This window comes from Pelmatolapia mariae, linkage group LG8 (genome assembly GCF_036321145.2).
Source record: "Pelmatolapia mariae isolate MD_Pm_ZW linkage group LG8, Pm_UMD_F_2, whole genome shotgun sequence".
Taxonomy (NCBI): Eukaryota; Metazoa; Chordata; class Actinopteri; order Cichliformes; family Cichlidae; genus Pelmatolapia; species Pelmatolapia mariae.
In genome coordinates, this window is record NC_086234.1 from 4,063,686 (window position 1) to 4,084,466 (window position 20,781).

Consider the following 20,781-nt stretch of genomic DNA (forward strand, 5'->3'; position numbering starts at 1 on the left):
TTTTAATTTGAAAATCCTAGGTGGTTTTCAGAAAACTTGACCTCTGACCTTGACCATGATGTCAAGGTCACTGAAATTTAGGCTCGTTTTAGTAGATTTCTTTAGATGCACCTATAATATGAATTTTCTACATCGCCTCATTCACACAATTGGGTGTCCATGCCACCTGCCCGGCAGGGCGCTGAAAACACCCCGTCTGACTTTTATGGCGGAGGGGTGAAAATGAGAGCGAGATTCAAATAATATGACACAAACTCAGGTAGTCTCCATGTTTAAAAAGATCAAAACAACTAGATTTCTAGATTTATACTCCTTAAATCATCAAACGGATCTGTCCACTCAGCTACTGTTTCTATTTCTGACAATAATATACGTCCTGAAGTCATTTACAGTGTAATGGTTTGTTCTCCAAATAAAAATACAAATGTCAGAACGAACCCATCAGGAATAAAAACATATTTTGCCTTAAAACTGCAGTTAAGCTGTCACAAACAAAACCTATGGGTTTACCCTGGTCTTCAGGGGTAAACCCATAAGAACTGAGTAACACCAGCCTGTGTAAAAGTCAAAAAAGCCTAGATCTTAGAATTAAAATATATTCTTAGGTAAGAGACGATTATCGCTCTTACGTTTTCACTCATTTCTTCAGACTCTCCTGGTCGTAGTTAAAGCAGTCGTCCTGCAGCTGATCATCCCAAAGAGCCAGGGTGACATTTAAAGCTACTAAAGCTTGAGCAAACAGTCAGCAGATTAACAGTCCCCTGCAGTGATGCCACTCATTACTGCAACCGGAATCACTCCACCGCAGAGTGAAGAAGGAGCTGGTGTAAAAGTGTTAAAAATACAGATATGGGACAGCAGGTTGGCACATAATGGTGTGAAATGACTGTGAGCCTCGTCCAGATTCTGACTGGTTAAATTTACTTCCTCGTGGTCAAATATGTTTGACAACATCTGAGTCATGTCTTACTGAAATACTGCTTTGCCAAGGTATTGCTTATGAAAGTAACTTAAAGTAACTTCTGACACTGAGCTGCAGTAACAGCGTCTGTGGTAATTTCAGGTGTTTTTTTTATCTGCTATGCTCTTTGCTTACTCTTAGACACTAATAGAGTACATTTGCAAGACTTATACTTTTAAATATCCTCCTCTTAAGAAAATAAAAAGTGCTTAAAAATCTATCAGGGAATTTAACTTCAGTCCCACTGGCCTCTTGCTTAATCATTCTCCAGTTCTGTGTTTAGCTTCCTACCTCACATCCTCTTCAGTCTGTTCACTTTAGCCACAATGTCAGACTGAGACCAGGCAACCTGGCTTCTTCTTGTAGATTTTTGCAGCACTAAAGTTTAATATCACACTCATTCAATCCCTGTTACAAAATGCAAGAACAGGCATCTTGGTCACACAGTAGGAATGAAAGAGGCAGTCATCTTTCATCTTTCTGTCCTTATGTGGTTATCTTAAAATAAAAATAGGTTCATAATGTTGCAAAAACAAAGCATGGAAGGTCTTGAAAAGGGAAAGAAAAAAGAATTCTTAGCAGTTCTTAGTTCTTTGCCAGAAGCTAGCAACTCTGTAAGCTAAATGCTAATAGTAGCATGCTAATATGTGCTGAAGCTGAGGGATGGCTTAATCCGCCTCACCAGCAGACTTTATGACGAAGCAGAGTATGACAGTATCGCTTTATCGTGACTGCTTGAGTGGTTAGGGGGGATATTTCATGGATCAAGTTCTCACCTTGACCTTTGCTGATATGTATTTAACGCTCTTTTTCTTTACATGTTGTTACCCATATCTGCTGCAGTTATCTAATAAAGGCAAACTTTTACTATTTAAAAAATCATTTAGAAAACAAAAAATAAGGTGAGGAATTTATTAAATTTGTTGCCAGCAGCCCTGCAGAGTTTCTTTTTCCTTTTCTTTTTAATATTTAGCACCAAACCAGACTACCTACCAGGCCTATTTTGTAATTTGTAAAAGCTAAGGTGTATTTATTGCTCCTCTGGCCTTGTCTTTAATACCTACAATCATCTATATTCTATTTGTGATGTGATTTCAAAGCTAAAAACAGAAAAGAAACAAACTTTGCCCTCTGTATTTTTGCTAATACCTCCCTAGCTTTGACCAGCAGATTGAGAAATGGCATCAGTTAGTTGAGAACAATCCAGGCCAGAGATACAAAAACAAAACCTACCTTATTCAACTTATTCAATGTTGAACCAGCACTATGGTCTCCACTGACAGCAAGAAATCAAAAACCAGCCCCCTCAGATGACCCGGCAGGGTTATGAGCTCCTGTGTATTGTGTCACTAAACTAATGTCACTAAACTATGATGGTAGCTACATTCCAGCGGATGCCACAGGCAGTGCAGTTATGAAAAGCTGCGTCTCCTGCATTCAGTAGATCTGCAGCTATCCAACATTACACAACATGATTTGGCTGCTCAGCAGCTGTTGCCCAGAATACAGACCGGGCCCAAATTTAGGAGGAGCACAGAGCAGAGACAATGAATACTGTTTTGCACACATGCCGTCCTACTAGATTATCCTAGATAAAGTGTCATTGATAAATCATGTAAATGTCATTGTGATAAATAGTTTAAATCATTGAAGCATTTTTAAAACTGTTTAAACCTTTAACTTCGAGGATGTTGCATTTAATGCTTCTGTATTAAATTTTCCATTAGAAATACTAATGGTTAGATATACCATACATATAAATGTGATATACATCTCTGCTATCATCATAGTGCAGTGGTTCCCAAACTTTTTTTGCTGGGCCCTCCTTTGTTTACAAGAAAAATGCACGCACACGCACAAACACATCCTCCAACCACACACACCCATATTTTGCTCCATTGCGGTTTATTTCACACCTCAAACATTTAGTAAAAAATTAAGCAAATACAAGTAATCTGCCATAAATTACAGGTAGTAATAAAATAAACTACTAACTCTTTCACGCTACGTCCACACCTACAAGGGGATTTTTGGAAACGCAGCTGTTTCGTCCACACGTAAACGGCATTTCGAATCACCGAAAACGGAGATTTTTTAAAACTCCTTTTTTGCGTTTACGTGGACGAGGAATACAGAGTTCATCACGCAACGTCAAAGGTATGTGCCTTTTTTCATATCACGCTGTCCGCCACGTTATTGTTTACATGAGATGAATTGCAGAATGGCAATACTGTTAATCTGACTGTCTGCAGGTTTTACAGGCTTACATACACACACGCAGTTACTGTCCTTCTATTTAGAAAGGCAGAGGCATCACGGTGTGATTATTTTACATGTAGTTGTTTTTTCCTGTGTAATAATATTCAACATTGCTATCAATACATTTTTCAAAAAATGTCTCTCTACCTATGTTCAAAAACATAAACAACTGTAGGATACTGTTTGTCCGTGATTTGAAGAGCCCAGCGCAGCTCAGGACACAGGGAAAACCAATTCTGCAGGGGAGACCTACCTCAGCACTTGTGCAGGTGAAGCCAAAGGGAAGATATGCTTCACCATATTTTCTAGTCTTTGGCTTGGAATGAAGTTGGTTTGGAAACATATTCAGCGATGCTTCATCTCCTGCTTTGCGTTTCTGTGGCCGCCCCGTGCTAGCAATGTCCAAGCGTTTCTTTCATCTTTCATGCCGCGCCCCCCCTGCAATGGCTCTGCGCCCCCCCTAGGGGGCGGGCCCCACACTTTGGGAAGGTCTGTCATAGTGTAACAGATTCTGGCTCTTGCACTCTATGTAACAGCTTGATTTTGACACATAACCCATGATGATGGGTCGGTTGGCAGTGTCACCTCACAGCAGGAAGGTCCTCAGTTCGACTCCAGGCTGAAGCCTTTCTGTGTGGAGTTCCCCATGTCTGCATGGGTTCCCCCTGGGTACTCCAGCTTCCTCCCATACCCCACAGACATGCATGGGGTTAGGTTATGAGTTTAAATTGGATGTAGATGTGAGTGTAAGGATGGTGACCCATCTCTTCTGTTGGCCCTGCAATAGACTGGCAACCTGTCCAGGGCAGACCTGCCTCTATAGGCACCAGCCCACCGTGAACCCCAGTTGGGTTTGCAGAAGAGAATGGATGCGTGGATTTACCAGAATCAACCTGAAACCTGATGCTATTTCTTATTCCTGATGCTGTGGCACAAAAGATGACTTAACAAAAACAGACATTCACTTTGTGCAACATTATTTTTGCTGCTTTAAATTTAGTAGAGTTGCAGTTAAAAGGCTTTAGTACACCTTCAGTACCCTCGTTGTCATAAGATTTACAGTTTTGATTTGGCAGACGTAAACGCTGTGAAGTCTCTAACCAGTCCACTGTCTGCAGGGTTTATTTTGGCCTCCGGGTTGTAAGGATTACGAGTCGGAATGCTTTTGTTGCAGACCGGATTTAGGATGTCATACCTGATCTCTGGCATGAGACTTGTGTGCTTGCTTTGTATACCCACTATTGACCCCAACCTCCTCCTGCTGACCCACATTCTAGTCTTAAATGTGTCTAAACATAATTAATTTAGAACTGGATATCAATTCATCTAAATTAGAGTAAACCTCCTCTCATGCTGTTTCAATTAGGATAGGCTTCAGACGAAGAAAATATTTTAGGATCTTGGTCAGAAGTGAAAATAAAATGTCAAACCATCTCTAGTTTGTTTGACAAAATGTCCAAACACCCATATATTCAGTCAGCAATGATAGATGAAGAATCAACGCATCAAATATTCTTTGAGAGTCTGTAATCTGCAAATATTTGCCACCCATAACTTGAAAAAGACGATTGCCAAAATGGCTAGTTAGCCGATCAAATTATTTTTTATTTTTACCACACATCACTTTCTATAACTGTAATTAGCCAGCACGTTTAAGACGTAGCGACTGCAGTTGAATCCGATTACGCAGAGCGGCCTTGATCCTCATGTCACTGTTTACTGTATGCGTTCAGGTTGGTGCCTGCTCATGGAGGCTGCGGTCGTCTCTCTTTCCCAGCAGCAGACCTGAGAGGGAAAAGCTCTTCTATGATGTGATTTGTTCAGCGTTGCTTGCCCACTGATGTTTGCAGTGTCCGTGTCATGTTCTATAAAAAGAACAAGTGAGGCTGGATTGAATTAACAAAACGATGCAGCCTTGTAATGATGATGGTGATGATGACGGGAACGCTTCCTAATTGGCCGTTACTCAGTGCATGTATGTGTGTGTTTGTGTGGTTGTCAGTGAGATGAAGCAGCTGAAGTTTGTTTCATACCACAAGGTGTATTAACCCGTACGGTGCATTGTTACCCCGTTGTGATCTGCAACAAAAAGACTGAATGACTCTGGTGTTACGCAACCACATCACACCGCCTCTCACATCATTCGCATTCTTTGGCTTTTTTGCCAACCTGACATTCTCATGCTCATTTGATAGACGAATAATAGGAGGATCAGAACTGGAATTTGTTGAACAAACTGCGATGCTTTGACTCGGAAACCTTTATTGTGTGTCCGTAATGCTGCATTCCCCAGAGAGATAATGCTTCCTTAACGTGTTCATCGTCTTTCTGTACGCATGATTAGAAAAATGAGCTGTGTTGGAAAAAGTTATGGAAAAAGTTGCTAAACGATTTTCTGAGGGTCTTTGTTGCATTTTGTTCTAATACATAAAATTAGAACTGGCTCTAAAGAAAGAAAACTTTGAAGCCTCAGTGTCGTAAAACAAAGCCGCTGGTTTTTGCCAGAGTTTCAAGATGATGTTCTGGTATCCATATCCAAACAAGCTGGACACCACTCATCCTAGCCCTGGGTTCCTTTCTAGCTTATAATACACTTTCTTGATTCTGTGCCATACCTCTTCTGAAGTGAGCAAAGTGTCTTGATCCTTTGCAGAATGTGTCAAGATGTTAAGGTAAGCACAGAAATGGGGTCATGTGAAAAAAGCACCATCTTGCAAGGTTTTAAAAAGATCATCTGGTCCTGTTCTACAGTTAAATCTACGTGCACGCCACCATTTAATAGTTTGTGGAACCACTTTTGATAGCAATAACTTGAAGTAATGGTTTTCAGTTTGACTTTATCAGTTTCTCACATCATTGTAGAAGAACTTACACCATTGCTTTAGTACACTGAGATTTGCAGGCATGCATAAGGTCCCACCATAATAAATCAGTTGGGTTGAGGTCTGGATTATGGCTGGGCAATTGCATGAGAGAACATCTCCACTTAACTTCATCCATCCAAAGGACATTTTCCAGAAGTGTTGGTGTTGGTGAACCGAAGTTGTACTTTTTAAGGAGAAGAGTCTTTCTCTTTGCAACCCTTCAAAGTTAAGCACGCTTGTTCAGTCTTTTGAATAAATGTTAACATGTGCTAACTGATGTAGACTCTGAGATGTAGCTCTCTTGGTTTTTTGCTGTTCCTCTGAGCATTACACATTCTGACCTTGGGGTGAATTTGCAGGGACATCCACTCCTCACAAGTCTGATAACTGTCTTGAATGTTTTTCTCATTGTAGAATGATCAACTTAAATTTATTTGGACATGACTCATGCTTCTCTATAATCATTGATGTCTTTCCACCTCAGCGTCTTGTTAACATACACGTGAATGCTCCAGGCCTTATAACTGAAAGAGGGTAAACCTTCTTCATTAAGTGACTGTGCATGAAAAAATAAAATAAGAAGCCGAGTAAATACAGCGAGGCAGATAAGATCTGCGTGAGCCTTTTAGATCCGACATAAGACCTGAATCCTGACGCAAAACAGACGATGCAGTCTTGTTTTGTTTTTTATGTTATACTTCCTACAAATGAAAAAGTCACATAAATTTTGCGACTATGCTAGCACAAAACCTATTTAATTTATCTTTTTACCAAGCCAGTGATTTTATGAGATTATCAGATCAACTTCTCTTCATAGTCTTGGCTCTTAATGCAATACAGAAGCTGTCTGTCTCACACTTCCATGTGGACTGTTTGCAATGACTTTGCTTGTGAACTATTATTGAACATTTTTTTACATAACAGTTGTTACATTTTATAAATAGCCCTTTAAAAAAATCCATAGCCATAACAAACGTACAACAACCTTTTGTAAAGAGCAAGTGACCAAAGTTAATTCATTTAAGACTTAACACAAACTCTAATATCGCTGTTTTGAGTTGGTTTTCTAATAAAAAAACAATAAGATTAACCTTTAGACAAATGCAGCATTCAAAGCAGTGTGACTATAGCATTGTTACTGTATTGTAAATAAACAGAAAGAAATGAAAGGTTCTTCTAAGGCCAGTCAGGATTCTCAGTACAGAAAGGAGTAGATTCATACATGTATTATTTGTATTTATACAAATGTATGTATAGTTAGGGCTGGATCAGGTGACCCTGAATCCTCCCTTAGTTAGGCTACAATAGGTGTAGGCTGCTGGGGGATTCCCATGATGCATTGAGTATTTCTTCTTCAGTCACCTTTCTCACTCAACACGTGTTAATAGACCTCTCTGCATTGAATCATACTTGTTAATAATCTCTGTCTCTCTTCCACAGCATGTCTTTATCCTGTCTTCCTTCTCTCACCCCAGCCGGTCGCAGCAGATGGCCCCGCCCCTCCCTGAGCCTGGTTCTGCCGGAGGTTTCTTCCACCAAAGTGCTTGCTCATAGGGGGTTCTATGATTGTTGGGTTTTTCCCTGTATGCATTATTGTAGGGTCTACCTTACAATATAAAGCACCCTGAGGCGACTGTTGTTGTGATTTGGCGCTGTATAAATAAAATTGAATTGAATTGAATTATTTGGTTTTCTTGCTAAATCCAGAACTATGATGTTGGATGTATCTTACAAGTCCTCATACTTGAACAACAAACATAAAGACAGTATCTTGAAATACATGTCTGGTAATGTTGTAGCACAAAAGTAACACATTGATGTTTATTAAAGGTTTTTTTTTGGTTAAAATAGAAAACCTGTGGCATTGTTATTGCAACAATTATTATTGCAATGTGATTTAATGGAAAAAGAGATTGACGTGACTTTTCTGGCCTTGGAGTGTCTCGGGATCCCTCAGGAAGGATGCATGAATACCTTGTTTAGCCATGCAGCCAGGCTACACTTAATGATTTGGAAAAACTTCAAAAACCTTTCACACGTCTATGATGAGGCTACGTCTGTAATCTCTGCAGGTTCTCAAATGTGAGCATTTCACCATTTTCTTTCATAAGGGTTTCTTTCTTTAATCGTTTGCTCCAGCCCTGTTTTTCATTTCTCTTCAGCTCAGGGAGAAACATGGCATCCAGCTGCAGAAAAACAACGAGTTAAATGTTTTCCTGTTCCCTGTTGTACCTGTTTTGTTTTCCCTCTGTAAAGTGTGAAACTCTCTAGTATCTGTTTGGGGTAGCTGCCAGCGAGCAGATGCAGGAAATGGAGACACCTCTTTGGGGGATATGATTCATCTGGTCAGCTGCATAGTGAGATCTAATTTTGCTTCCAAAGAAGGCCATAAACAAGGCAGAAATGTGTTGGAAATGCTAATAAATTATTCAAGATGTGACATAACAGCGACATATTGCTTACTAACCTGCAGTTTCACCTGTGTAAAACTAGACAGGTGGATCCCACCCCACAGTCTGCTGTAATTTTCTTTTTGTGACCGAGGAAAAGAGGACACAGTGTCCTTACCGTTGTGCTGGTACTGATACTTCAGTGAGCTTTCTTTGTCGTTGACTGCAGCCTGTCTGTCAACAACACTGAGCAGAGAAGTAACAAAGCACCTATCTGTCAAGCCCACTGCTCTCTGTTTTGCCAAATAATGCCACCAATGCCAGCAGACCTCTACAGCATGCCAGTCACCCAGAAACCCGAGGCAGGGGCCTCTAAAGGCGGTGGCTTGCCACTAAACGCCACTATGAGAAGGCATTTATAAAGAATCGAAAGCTGATTAAAGTCCAGTTATTTACAGGATGATGGCAGAGTTTTGTCTGCGATAGTGACGGCATTTGGCATCGCACCAAATGAGGGTCAACTACAGCTGGCGGGGCTTCAAAGCAAAGCTGCAGTGAGGCGTTTAGAGTTGGATCGCCAGCTCCTCGGAAAATTCCACTGGCTCTCTGCAGGCCTGCGCGTTTAGGATTCGCCGTTATCACCTGCGTTATTGTTAATATTCCAGTAACTGCAAATGTTTCTGTAACACACAATTACTTCCAGTCAGATATTTGTGGTTTTGCATTAGGTCTTTGAAAAGGAAATCAAACCCTAAAATATATTTTTGCTGATTGTAAAAACACTTAGGTGGTCTATACATCCATACATGCTCAGGCAGCCTCTAAATTTCATGTTTAAATATTATAAAATACTGAAAAATTTGTAACCATTTCCACCCCGGAGAGCTAATGAGCACCAGGTTACTGCAGTAATAGAACTGTTTTTTTGTAGGGGGAAACCCTAGGGCAGTACGGTGGCACGGTGGTTAGCAAGAAGGTCCTGAGTTCAATTCCACAATCAGGCCGGGGTCTTTCTGTGTGGAGTTTCCATGTTCTCCCCGTGTCTGCGTGGGTTCTCCCCGGGTACTCTGGCTTCCTCCCACAGTCCAAAGACATGCAGTTAGTGGGAATAGGTTAATTGGAAACACTAAATTGCCCATAGGTGTGAATGTGAGCTCGAATGGTTGTCTCTGTGTATGTGTTAGCCCTGCGACAGACTGGCGACCTGTCCAGGGTGTACCCTGCTTCTCGCCCTAAGACAGCTGGGATAGGCGGATGGATGGAAAAAGACCAACAGATACCACTGGGATCAAAATGAGGTTTCAGAAATGGGCAATTAATCTCAGATAAGTTATTTGTGAGTAGTTAAAATTGTAAAAAGTCTACACAACTGATTCTCTAGAGTTTGTTTCACTGAGTTTGTACTTTTGGAGTAAATAGTTGCGTTTTACTTATTTATATGACACATTTATAGAGAGGTGTTAAAGTCTTAATGTACAAAAGTATATACTAATATCTGAAAAAATCCAGAAGAGGTGGTGACCACACTGAGCAGGAAAGAAAATAAAATTTTCACAGAACTGTGGAGTCCTGTGAAACACTAGGTACATGCTGTGACTCAATAACTTGTAGAACAACCATCATTCATTGTGGAGGAATTTTGACTCACTCTAATCTACAACTTTTCTGCAGTTTTGGGTTGGCTTTTGCGCAGCTCTCTTAAGGCCTGGCTATAGCGTTTCAGTAAGTTTGAGGTCTGCGCTCAACCAAAGCAGCTTGCTGCTGTGCTTGAGATTGGGCCAGGTTGTAGCCCATGGTTGACTCAGGCTACGTCCACACTAATACGTTTTCGTTTGAAAACGCACCGTTTTCTCTATGTTTTGGCCTCCCGTCCAAACTGAGACGGCGTTTTCACTCATGGAAAACGAGGCGTTTTGAAAATGCTGTCGAAAACGCATACATTTGAAAACAGTGCTTTTGCGTTGCAGTGTGGACACTCGAAAACGGAGACTTTCTAAAACCATGATGCATGTTAGTCATATGATGCAGTCATGTGACCAATTAAACTAAGATAGCAGAGGGCATTATACAGCAGCTGTTTTGTTTGCGCTCAATTTTGACAGCCGTATTAAAGATTAATATCAGTCTGTACATGCTCCAGATAGCTTTCCTTCAAATTCTTGAATTCTCACTCGCTTTTGCAACTTTGTACTTTTGTGTTACTCGCAGCAACAACTCCAGCTCATTGTTAGTCCATTTAAAAAACTCGGTGCTTTTCCTCGACCTTTTGCCGCGACGTTTCAAAGAGCCGGAAAGTAAATAAACGGCAGACAGAAATGAGGCTGGTTGAATCTTCTTGCGTTTCACGCATGCGCAGGACTGGAACATAAGTGTTTTGGACCGTTTCAATGTGGACGCACAACTCTGAAAATGACTGAAAACGCTAGTGTGGATTCGTTTTCAGATCTATCCGGGCTAGTGTGGACGTAGTCTCAGTGAGTGCAAGGTGCCCAAATCATCACCCCTCCACCACCATGCTTGACACTTTACATGAGGTGTTTGTGCTGATATGCTGTCTTTTAGTGTTTACCCGAAAACATGAATGACAGCCAAACGACTGGTGACCTGTCCAGGGCGTACTTCACCTTTTGCCCCACCCGCCAACCCCTCTGTGACCCTGAATTGGATAAGTGGAAGAAAAACTTCTCGTGCTATTTCACCTGGGATAAGTTTCAGAGCCTCTCTGATAATAGATGGACAGATTGGCACTTGTTTGATGAGGCAACTATTGGCCTGCACTACAGCTCTATGCAGATTTGGGATTTTAATCATAGACTTATTAGTTATTCTATGTGTCTCTCTGTCAAATCAGTATGCAGAACTTGTTCACAAACACTACCACTTATTTTTACCACTTCCTACATGCTTTAATTAGCTCACCAGCTACTCCCTAGTGCCTTTTGCCGCTGCCCAAAAACAACATAATTGTAGCCCAGCAGTTAAACAATGGGCTTCACTTCACTGTAAAGCTGAATGGAGTCTCAGATTCAGCTGAATGTTTGATTTAATGCTGCCATTCGATTCCTCCTCCAGCAGCTTTTTCCTAACATGCTCTGTATCAGTGAGTACTGGCCAAGTATGAGCACGGCTTTACACCCTTCAGTTGATTGTATCCGTTCTCCCGTTATTACAGCGCTTCAGCTCTCACTTCCATTGTTTTGGAAAGTATTACGTACACGGGAGGAAAACCATTTTTCAAGCCGACTGCACGAAGCAGGCACTGATAATGTCGTCACGAGCAACATTGCAATTCTGCAACAGGAAGCCAGAATTTCCACTCGGTCCAAATGGGTCATAACTCAGACACTCCACTAGCAAGGTCAAGAAGTCTTAATTGACCTAAGACCTTGGTCGTTCCCGCCCTGGAGCATCTGAGTTGCTCCGAGCCCTCCACCTTAAGCGATGGAGGTTTTGTGTCTGACCAGGCGGGGGTCCGTGTGAAGCAGGAAGACTCTGGTTGGGCTAAAGACAAAACACAGCGAGGATCACAGGTCTGGGCAACAGCTGGGGCTGTTTGAACGTCAGGTTCCCAGAAGCTTCGATAAAAGCCAGGGGTTCCGGTTATAGTTCAGGAGCACAGATTGTGTTTGTGTTGCAGGTCCAAGCTTTTTACTCCTGCATTGTTGTTTCCAGATTACGGTCGTAGCTCTGAAAGTTTGAACAGGGCTCAACGAGCTGTGGAGCGTGATGTATAAAACACAAATAAATAGTGATAAAAAGTAAACTGTTTGGATATTTGATATCTCAGGCGTTTACACAGGAATAATAGAGGCTGGCCTAACATTTACCTTTGGATGTTTACTCCACTGATACACAGTGTTATTGTTTTCATAAACAGGGCGCAAGTAGAGCCGCACAATAGAAACACAGAAGTGAGAGCACCTACAGCAGTAAGAGCTTCCACACAGCGCTCAACAATGTGCCACTATTCTTCCTTTCGGGCAGGAAGTAAGCCTCAATGTGGCTTTCCTGGTCACAACTTTAAATTAATAATCCAATAAATAAATGCAATATGAAATGGTGTGACCGGAAAGTAACTCCTTACTTTCCCACCAGTGTCGCCCTTCAGGGGTAAACTGGTGCCAAGTTCTGTGTTCAGAGAAACCCAAAACAAAACACACAAATAAGGAAGATTTCTTCTCAAAACCTGGACTTGTATACACTTTTTATTTTAATCTTTTTCTCTTTGTGTTTTCTGTTGTGGATCAAAGCATGAAATTCCATTTAAAATTATGTCTCGTGGAGGAAATATGAAACACAGATCCTGATTTTAATAAGCAGCTGAAAGAACTCTGACTCATTTTCTCTGTCTGCCCCTCTCGATGTGATTGAGATGAATCAGATAGCGTAGCTGCTTTATGTAAGATGAATGGAGCACACAGTAACACACACACACTGCAGCATCACGTTCAAAGCTGACTATAGTACTGACTCCGCAAGTTGACATTCGTGTCAGTCTTCCTTAGCAGTAAACTAAGGAATTTTCCATTGACTTGGGGTGAGTTCCAGCTTTTTTTTTTCCATGTCTGCGCTGTTAAATAAAACCAGCAAAGGTTGTAGAAGCTGAGGCAAAGCATGGGAATAATGTTTCCTCTTTATTTGCTTTCTAAGAACAATGAAATGCTTCTCATCAGCTCTGAACACAAATGTGAAATGTGCAGTGTTTCAGATTCTTATCCGTCATGTGACAACATCAGGGAGACATCTGATTGGACAACAAATGGTAAGGTGCCCACATCTTCGACTTGTATTCATACATGTAGTGGTTTCCTACTCTTACTGAGACCTTAAAGCACTTTTAAAACGACAAAACACAAACTCGATTATATCTCATGTAAACTCACACAGCAAATAAAGCTTTAGGGGCTGATTTCAAAAGAGTCGAGGATCAAACCTTCTTAGCAGACATTAGCTTGACATCCTGAGCCACAGCTGCTCACCACTGAGGCGGCCATGCCCAATCCAGAATGAATGGCGTGTTGGTGCGGGACATTCAGACCCTCTTTAATCGTAGTGAGAGATTTGGTCCACATCGCTGGCAGGATGTCAGACCAGCTTGTGATGTGAGTTGGACTCTGTCAGGCTGCCCTTTGTCACCGATTCTCTTCATATCGTTTGTGGTCAGAATTTTTTGGCACAGCCGGGAGGGGGTGGGGGTCACTGGTTTAGCGGGTACTTTCAGTCCACTTAGACTGCTTCCCACCGTGTGGCTGACCTGGATAAGTGGCAGAAAATGGATGGATGAACATTTAATGTAAATATGATTGTGCTTTGGCTCCTTTTACAAAAGAAATACAATCTTTTGGGGCTTTTTGGATCCATCTATACAAATTTAAGCCATTAAATGATGTTGGTAAATGAGCAAAGTGAAAATGTAAAAATGTAAAGGGAAAAGTGTCTGAAATTTTGAATAGTTTGACCGAGAGGCAAACTTATTAAAGACTTTATTCCATGATTCTGAGCTGAATTCATGATGACTCATAATGAATAAAAGAAAGAAGAGAGAGCGAGAGAACAGATGTTACACAAAGGACAAAGACAGATGAGAGAAAGTGATGGAAGGCAGGATGAGGGATGGATGAGTCCCAAGTATGCAGAAGCAAGAGAGGAAAAAGAAGGTGTTAATCCCTCTTGGGCTGGTGGGAAGCAGGACAAGGTGGCTGGTTAGTGTCACAGCCACGACTGCCAGCACGATCCCTGAGAGTCGCACATTTGTTAAGCTTTAGGTTGTTCTACTTTATGAATCGCACGTTTAATCTTAAAAATCATTTAAGAGGAAAAAAAATAAATTTGATGAATCCATGAATAAGAGACTGTGGATCTGGGCTTAATTATGCTGATAATGATCCATTTTCCCTTCTTGTTTCCTTAAGGTAGTCTTTAAGTCTCATTTGTAGAATGTAAATAGATGAATAGATAAATGCATAATATTTAAAAAATGACTTACTAACTAAAAAAGCAGGTTGATGTGAAAGCTAATTGCACTGACTGCCTGCAGCCACTAACCCTACCATGCATTATTATAGAAGACATGAAGACATTATTACACAGGGGCACAAAAATTTCTGAATGAAATGTTGATCTACTCTATCAGTTCTTTACGAGCACTCATTCCAGTAGACAATAGCCGTTTTATGATCTTCAGCTGAACCAGTGACGGAAGTCTGTTAGGGGTAGTTGACTAATGCTAACATGGTGCCAACCAGGCTATCGACGCACTTTGAAACCAAACATCCTGCCTGAGATAAACCAAAGTCCTTCTTTAAGCCATTCTCACCGCTCCTGAGACATCTTAAAAAGCCTCCGGGCACTTTTTAGGCTTTTTAGTTGGGCGTTTATGTCTTTTATTACCAAAATGAATAAAAACTGTCAAAAGATGCTGAGAAATTTTACAGACTTTGGCTCAAAATAAGATTTTTCATAATTTCCTCCGGAAGTTAAACTTCTACAGTACCGCAATAAATGATGTTTCTGAATTCGCTCACATTGTGTTTGCATTTGCAACAATTAATGCAAAATAGTCCTTGCCCCTTTAGAAGATATTTAAACCAGCAACACGAGTTGATTCCGATTGACTTTTTATTGTAAAAGAACAATATAATATCATGTACAATATAATAATAATAATAATAATAATAATACAAAATCTGTACATTCTGTGGTTTTGCAGTACATTTGGAAGACTGATACAAAACAACTGCAACAGGGAGGGAGGTATTTACACGTGTAGGATCTGCCTATTGAGCCCAGCGGCTTTCTGTCACAAAAGATACAGGATATAAACGTGTATTGATGCAAACTCTTGTGCAGTTACAGTACTTTTGTTTCTTTGAAATCTTACATTCTCAAGTAAAACAAAAGCGTTACAACAGAGAATGAAAACTCCAGTGGTGTTGAGGCCGATTTCTAGTTCAGCACAAAGGGAAACCGGCTTTACGTAGAGACTTGATATTTATTTATTTTTAAAAATTCTTTTAGTGTATTTGATTTCTTGACACTAATACGCTGACTCGCATTTTCAAACCTTAAAAATAAAGGTTTGCCTTGAAATGAACTCTTGTGTTTAAGTAGAAAAATCTGGCCCATCAAAAGAACTCGTCAATGTTGCTTTTTTACCACTACATGACCACTTTCTTCATTACAAGGGTCCAGATTACGGCTTGATGAAATGGCTCCAGATACAGATAATCGACATTTTAAAAAAGAAAAGAAAAGAAAAGAAACTGTACACATGTTCTTGAAAAACAAACCTTACGTTAAACGGCCTAAACTTTCTACTTTTTCTGTACCAAATCTAAATTTTTTTTTTCAGAAACATAACTATAATAATAAAAATAATAATAATAATAATAATAATACTCTTTGGCATTGTCATAGTCATTATCAGCCGTAAAAAAAAAAGAAGCAACATCATAGCAGCACTTTTAAGAACATTCAGATTCTCATATTACCCCAGTCTCAGTTTAAATTAATGATTTCTGTCAGTTTGATGTCGTTAATACTACCCTGCTCGGATCTCTTGACGCAAGCAGGCATGTTTCTATCAGTCTGACCAGCTCAAACATTTACTGCAAAAGCACAAAGCTGAGAGAATCAGTGCTATCAAGTCAAAGGAAAGTTCTCTACAGGTTATTGCAGGCGAAAACTGCATTCAGTGACGTCTGCTATGAGGCCAGCTCATGAACAAACAACGTGTACCTTCTTTGTTCCAGACATCTGATTTCTTAACTCTTTGGTTCTGTGACAGTGTCAAAATGAAAGTGTTTTAAAGGGTTTTTTGTGTAACTTCCACTTTTTCTAGCAGCACTAGAGAGCTTAAAAAAACAAAAAAAACAAAACACCTTTCTGAAAGAGCGTTATTCTCGCTGGACAGAGCAACTGAGACATGCCTGCAGTTTTCAAGTCATTGCAATAGCCTCCGTCCTCTCTGCAGTCACCGGACACTGAGCACACATTCATGGGGACTTGATGGAGAATTCATTCTGCGATATGCACATGGTTCATAGTGCTGTGTTTTGTCATGCTGTATGCAAAGTTCAAGCAGACTCATCAGGACAAAGTCTTACACCTCACTGCCACTTTCCACAGCAGTACCGTTTGGGTTGGCCTCTAACTCTAACCCAGCTTGGCTCGTAGTGCCTTTTCAGAGCAGAGACGCGACTCTCGGAAAATCTCTCACGAGATGTCTTAACAGTCATATTTCGGACTCTCGTCTCAGAGGCCGGGGCTCTAGAGGCACCATGGCTTGGTTGTGTTCACTCTCTGAAATGTTGTCTGTCTGAGTGCCATCAGGGCCAACGCTGCCCCCGTTCCCCTCGTCTGTGTCCTCTTTGTTGTCCAGAGCCATCTCGTTTTCGTAGCAGAAGGAGTTGGAGTTGGAGAGAATGAATTTTTTCTCTGCGAGGTCTCTGGCGCAGCACAGAGGGGTGCTCGGCACCTCGTATGTCTTATGGAAGCGGGAGTAGTCCACCTTGTAATAGTTCTTTTCCTCGAAGAGCACGGGCTCAAAGCGATGGCCCCAGAGGATCTCGCTGGAGACGTAGGAGCTTCGGCACTGTGTGGTCATCGCCGTCGCCTCGACCATGCCCTCCAAGATGACTACGATTTCAAACTCCGAGTTCTCCAGGTCCTGTTTGCTCATGTCATAGAAAGGGCTGTCCTCATCGATCTCGTGTACAATGGTGATCGGGGAGACCAGGAAGATGCGGTCGACTCCGCTGTCAAAGCCCACATCTATGTCCATCTGGTCGAGGGGGATGTACTCTCCCTCCGCTGTTGTTCGGGATTTGAGAAGCTGAGCTCTCACGTGTGCCTCGACCAGGTGGCTCTTCCTTAAGTTGCCCACACGCCACATCAGACAGAGCTTGTTGTCCCTCATGGCCACTGTAGCGTTATGGCTGAAAACCAGTGTTTCATTCCTCTTCTTGGGCTTTGCCATTTTTGCCATGACTGCACCAATGATGAAGGCGTCAATGATGCAGCCCACAATGCTCTGGAACACCACCATAAAGACAGCCACTGGGCACTCCTCCGTTACGTATCTGAAGCCATAACCGATCGTCGTTTGAGTCTCAATGGAGAACAGGAAGGCACCAGTGAAGCTGCTAACATTGGAGACACATGGATGGCCATTATTTTCTAAGTCCCCGTGAAAGATGGCCACCAGCCAGAAGACGCAGCCAAAGAACAGCCAGGACAGGAGGAAGGCCAGGCAGAAGATGATGAACATCCACCTCCAGCGGATGTCCACACATGTGGTAAAGATGTCAGCCAAGTACCGCTGACCCTTCTCGCTCACGTTGATGAACTGCACGTTGCAGTGACCGTCCTTCTTTACAAATCTGCTCTGCGGCTGGTGCCTCGTGTGCACCTTGCCCTTGCTGTTGCCGTTGGGTACTGCCATTGTGGCAAGCTTCATGCCGTCCTCCTCTGATGACACAATGCTGTAGCGGCTGGCTCGCACGCTTCCCATCACCTCAGTCTGGGAGGGCTGTGCTGCTTCTGCTTTGGAAAACAGTCTAAGTTTCTGGAAAAAGCGTTGGAGAAACAGTTTTGAAACACTTCTGGGACCAACTCAGAGAGGAAATGGTTACAAAATGAGGCGGGCTGAAGGGATCCCTCTTCAGCCTCACTGGCCTCTGGATGCAGTGCAACAAAAGGAGGGTGAAGTGGTCACTCCTCTTTCATTGGGCGACTGGGCCTCATCAATGTCAAGTGCTACAAGGAAACAGAGACAGAAGGTGTCAATTAGGAAAACTAGCATCCGGATACATAAAGGTAACTGAGCCTGCTGAACATGAAATCCCAATAGCTTGTCAGATGTGCATGCAGCCTGAGAAAAACCATCAAGAACTTAATACACGGGGCCAGAAAAGCTCGCCTCTGTGCCAACAATACTTCATCCAGTTATGACAAACAACAACAGTGATATTTAACCCTCATCTAACATTTCAGCTTCCACTGAGAGAGGCCACACAGTAATTGCACTCAGGTCCCGTTATTGGCCATTTACAAAGTGGACTTATTTTTCTTGGCTGCGCCGTGCTGACCTGGTCATTTCTTGCTAGACTGCGGGCTGCGGTGTTTCTATGGGATCTCGTGCTGCTGGTCTTGCACTGCTGATGGATTATGTAAACTATTTACACTGAGAAAGCCCAGATATGCAAACCATTTTCCTTCCTGTCATCCCTCAAACAATATTCAGCAAAATTTGAGCATGCACAACAACCTGCGACTGAAAATCCCCCCCCCAAAAAATTGCAGACGTAGATGCGTCTAGGTGCTCAGTGAGGTGAAAGTCACCCGAGCTGTTTAGCTAACGCAACTTAAAGTTCATTTTATTATGTACTACTACCATTATTATGACATTATCTAGCTAGTAAGAAAGATTTTAAGGTTTCAAGGAGACACTAAATATGTGAATACATTCAACTTGATTCAGCTTTCACCAGGTCAGTTTCAGGGTGGAAATTTGTCATTTTTCGATAGGTTTTGAGGAAAAAACGTGTGCATAAGAGACATGAAGCTTGTTGACGTTCAGAAAGCCCTCAGGAGTTTCTCCTCTCTGCTGCGATAACAGCTGCCCCACGAGGATTCTCTCAGCACAACTAAAACACCTCTCATTAATTTTCCTAGCAACAGGGTCTATATCGACCCAGCACCGCCTCCAGTGCCCTGTTATGTTTTTTATGCGTTTGTCAGGATAGATTTCTCCTTGTGGCATGAGGCTTTAAGATGGGAAAGAAGTTGGCAGCAGAGACCAGAAAGTTCTCTGGGTCTGGAGGGTATCGCACGCACACTTAAAGCACAGAATATGTTGCCACAGCTGAGTCATACTGAAGTTTCACACCCGCAGGATGTTAAACTGGCTGATGCAATTTGGGCTTTTACTTACTTTGATTTAACTTCAAAAAAACGAGAGAAGGCACAGTTGAGTAAAGTTCAGCCCATCAGTATATTATTTAATGTGCATGCTGATTGCAGTGTAAGCTGCACTGTTGACCAGTGTGTATTTTTTCTTCACATGATGGCTTAAGTGTGCAGTACATAAATACTGCATGAATACAGTGTGTTTTCTTCCTTTTCTCATTCAAAACGACCGAATTTTAACAATTTTTAACTATTTTAGAAAAAAAAAAGCAAAATTATTGTTATTATTGCTTTATGCACTTTTTTTAGCCTTTTAAACGTCGCTAATAGAGTATCTAATCGTAAAGAGGCGGGCAGAGCTGCTCTCAGACTGCACCAGATGCCAGCGACAAATGTTAACAGGTGCGAGGGGAAAAAAGGAGCTGCCTTCTGATGCAATCACCCGCACAGAGACGGACAGACCCTCAGACTGACACAGACCCGCAGGTTTCGCTTCAACCGCAGGCGTCACACTCGGGACCTCAGTATGAAGCTTGAAGCGGTTATGACATGATAAAGTCAAACTTTTGGCGGGCCATCTGACTTCTGTGACAACAGAGAAGCCAGGGAGCTTGCGTGTGGAGAATCAAACCATCACACACGCTCCTCAGACATGCGTAAAGCACCTAATAAAGCATAACATCTTACATTAAAGCGCAAGAGCAGTAGATCTGTACAAGGAACGACTTAAAAGAAAGTATCGTCTCATCTACCTGTTGCTCATTTGTAGACCGGTTGGAATCACCTCGGTGAAATAGTAATCCAGACTTCCTCTTGGGTTTTTTGGGGTTTTTTTGCGGGTTCTTTTACAACCAGCGTCGTCTCCGTGCGTCTGCTTATTTTCAGTTTTGTATTATTATTACTTTGGAATCAACAGGATGAAACAACAAACCTTCCCTCATCTCTCTGGAAGACCGGTCTCTACTATGTGCTTCGCACTGAGTTCCCCCAAAGCGTTTTAAACAGTAGCGCACCGGCACGGCCCGCCCACCGGCTCCGAGCCCGGCCAATGACGGGGAGGAGGGGGGGCGAGCGCGCACCGTGGTAGAGGCGTAATAACTCGCTGTTTTTCTGTCATTTCGAGCGTTTGATCCACGCGAGCGATGAGAACCGGACACAACAAGAAGGAATGGCGAGCAATTACACTGTGACTGGGCCATGACGCGATGAATATAAAAAACGAGGGGTGACGGGCGGAAAGTTCAAACACGAAGCGGCATAAATATAAATATTATTTTCATGGGTCTAGAAAACAAAACGTCCACGTGGTACATTTGGAGGAAGTTTGTGGCTAAGATAAATGCGTTAAAGGTGGTGTGCAACTACTTTATCCTCGTAACACAAACAGAAGAAAATTCGT

At 42.0% G+C, this 20,781-nt stretch overlaps 1 protein-coding gene across 1 annotated transcript; it reads right to left on the minus strand.

Moving 5' to 3' along the window:
- Positions 1 to 15,084: 15,084 nt before the first annotated feature.
- kcnj2a (potassium inwardly rectifying channel subfamily J member 2a) lies at positions 15,085 to 20,333 on the minus strand. The gene is made up of 2 exons (XM_063482489.1): positions 20,135 to 20,333; positions 15,085 to 18,230 (listed from the first exon to the last, which is right to left on the minus strand). The coding sequence occupies exon 2, from the start codon at positions 17,983 to 17,985 to the stop codon at positions 16,708 to 16,710; it is 1,278 nt and encodes a 425-aa protein (XP_063338559.1). The 5' UTR covers positions 17,986 to 18,230; positions 20,135 to 20,333; the 3' UTR covers positions 15,085 to 16,707.
- Positions 20,334 to 20,781: the final 448 nt, after the last annotated feature.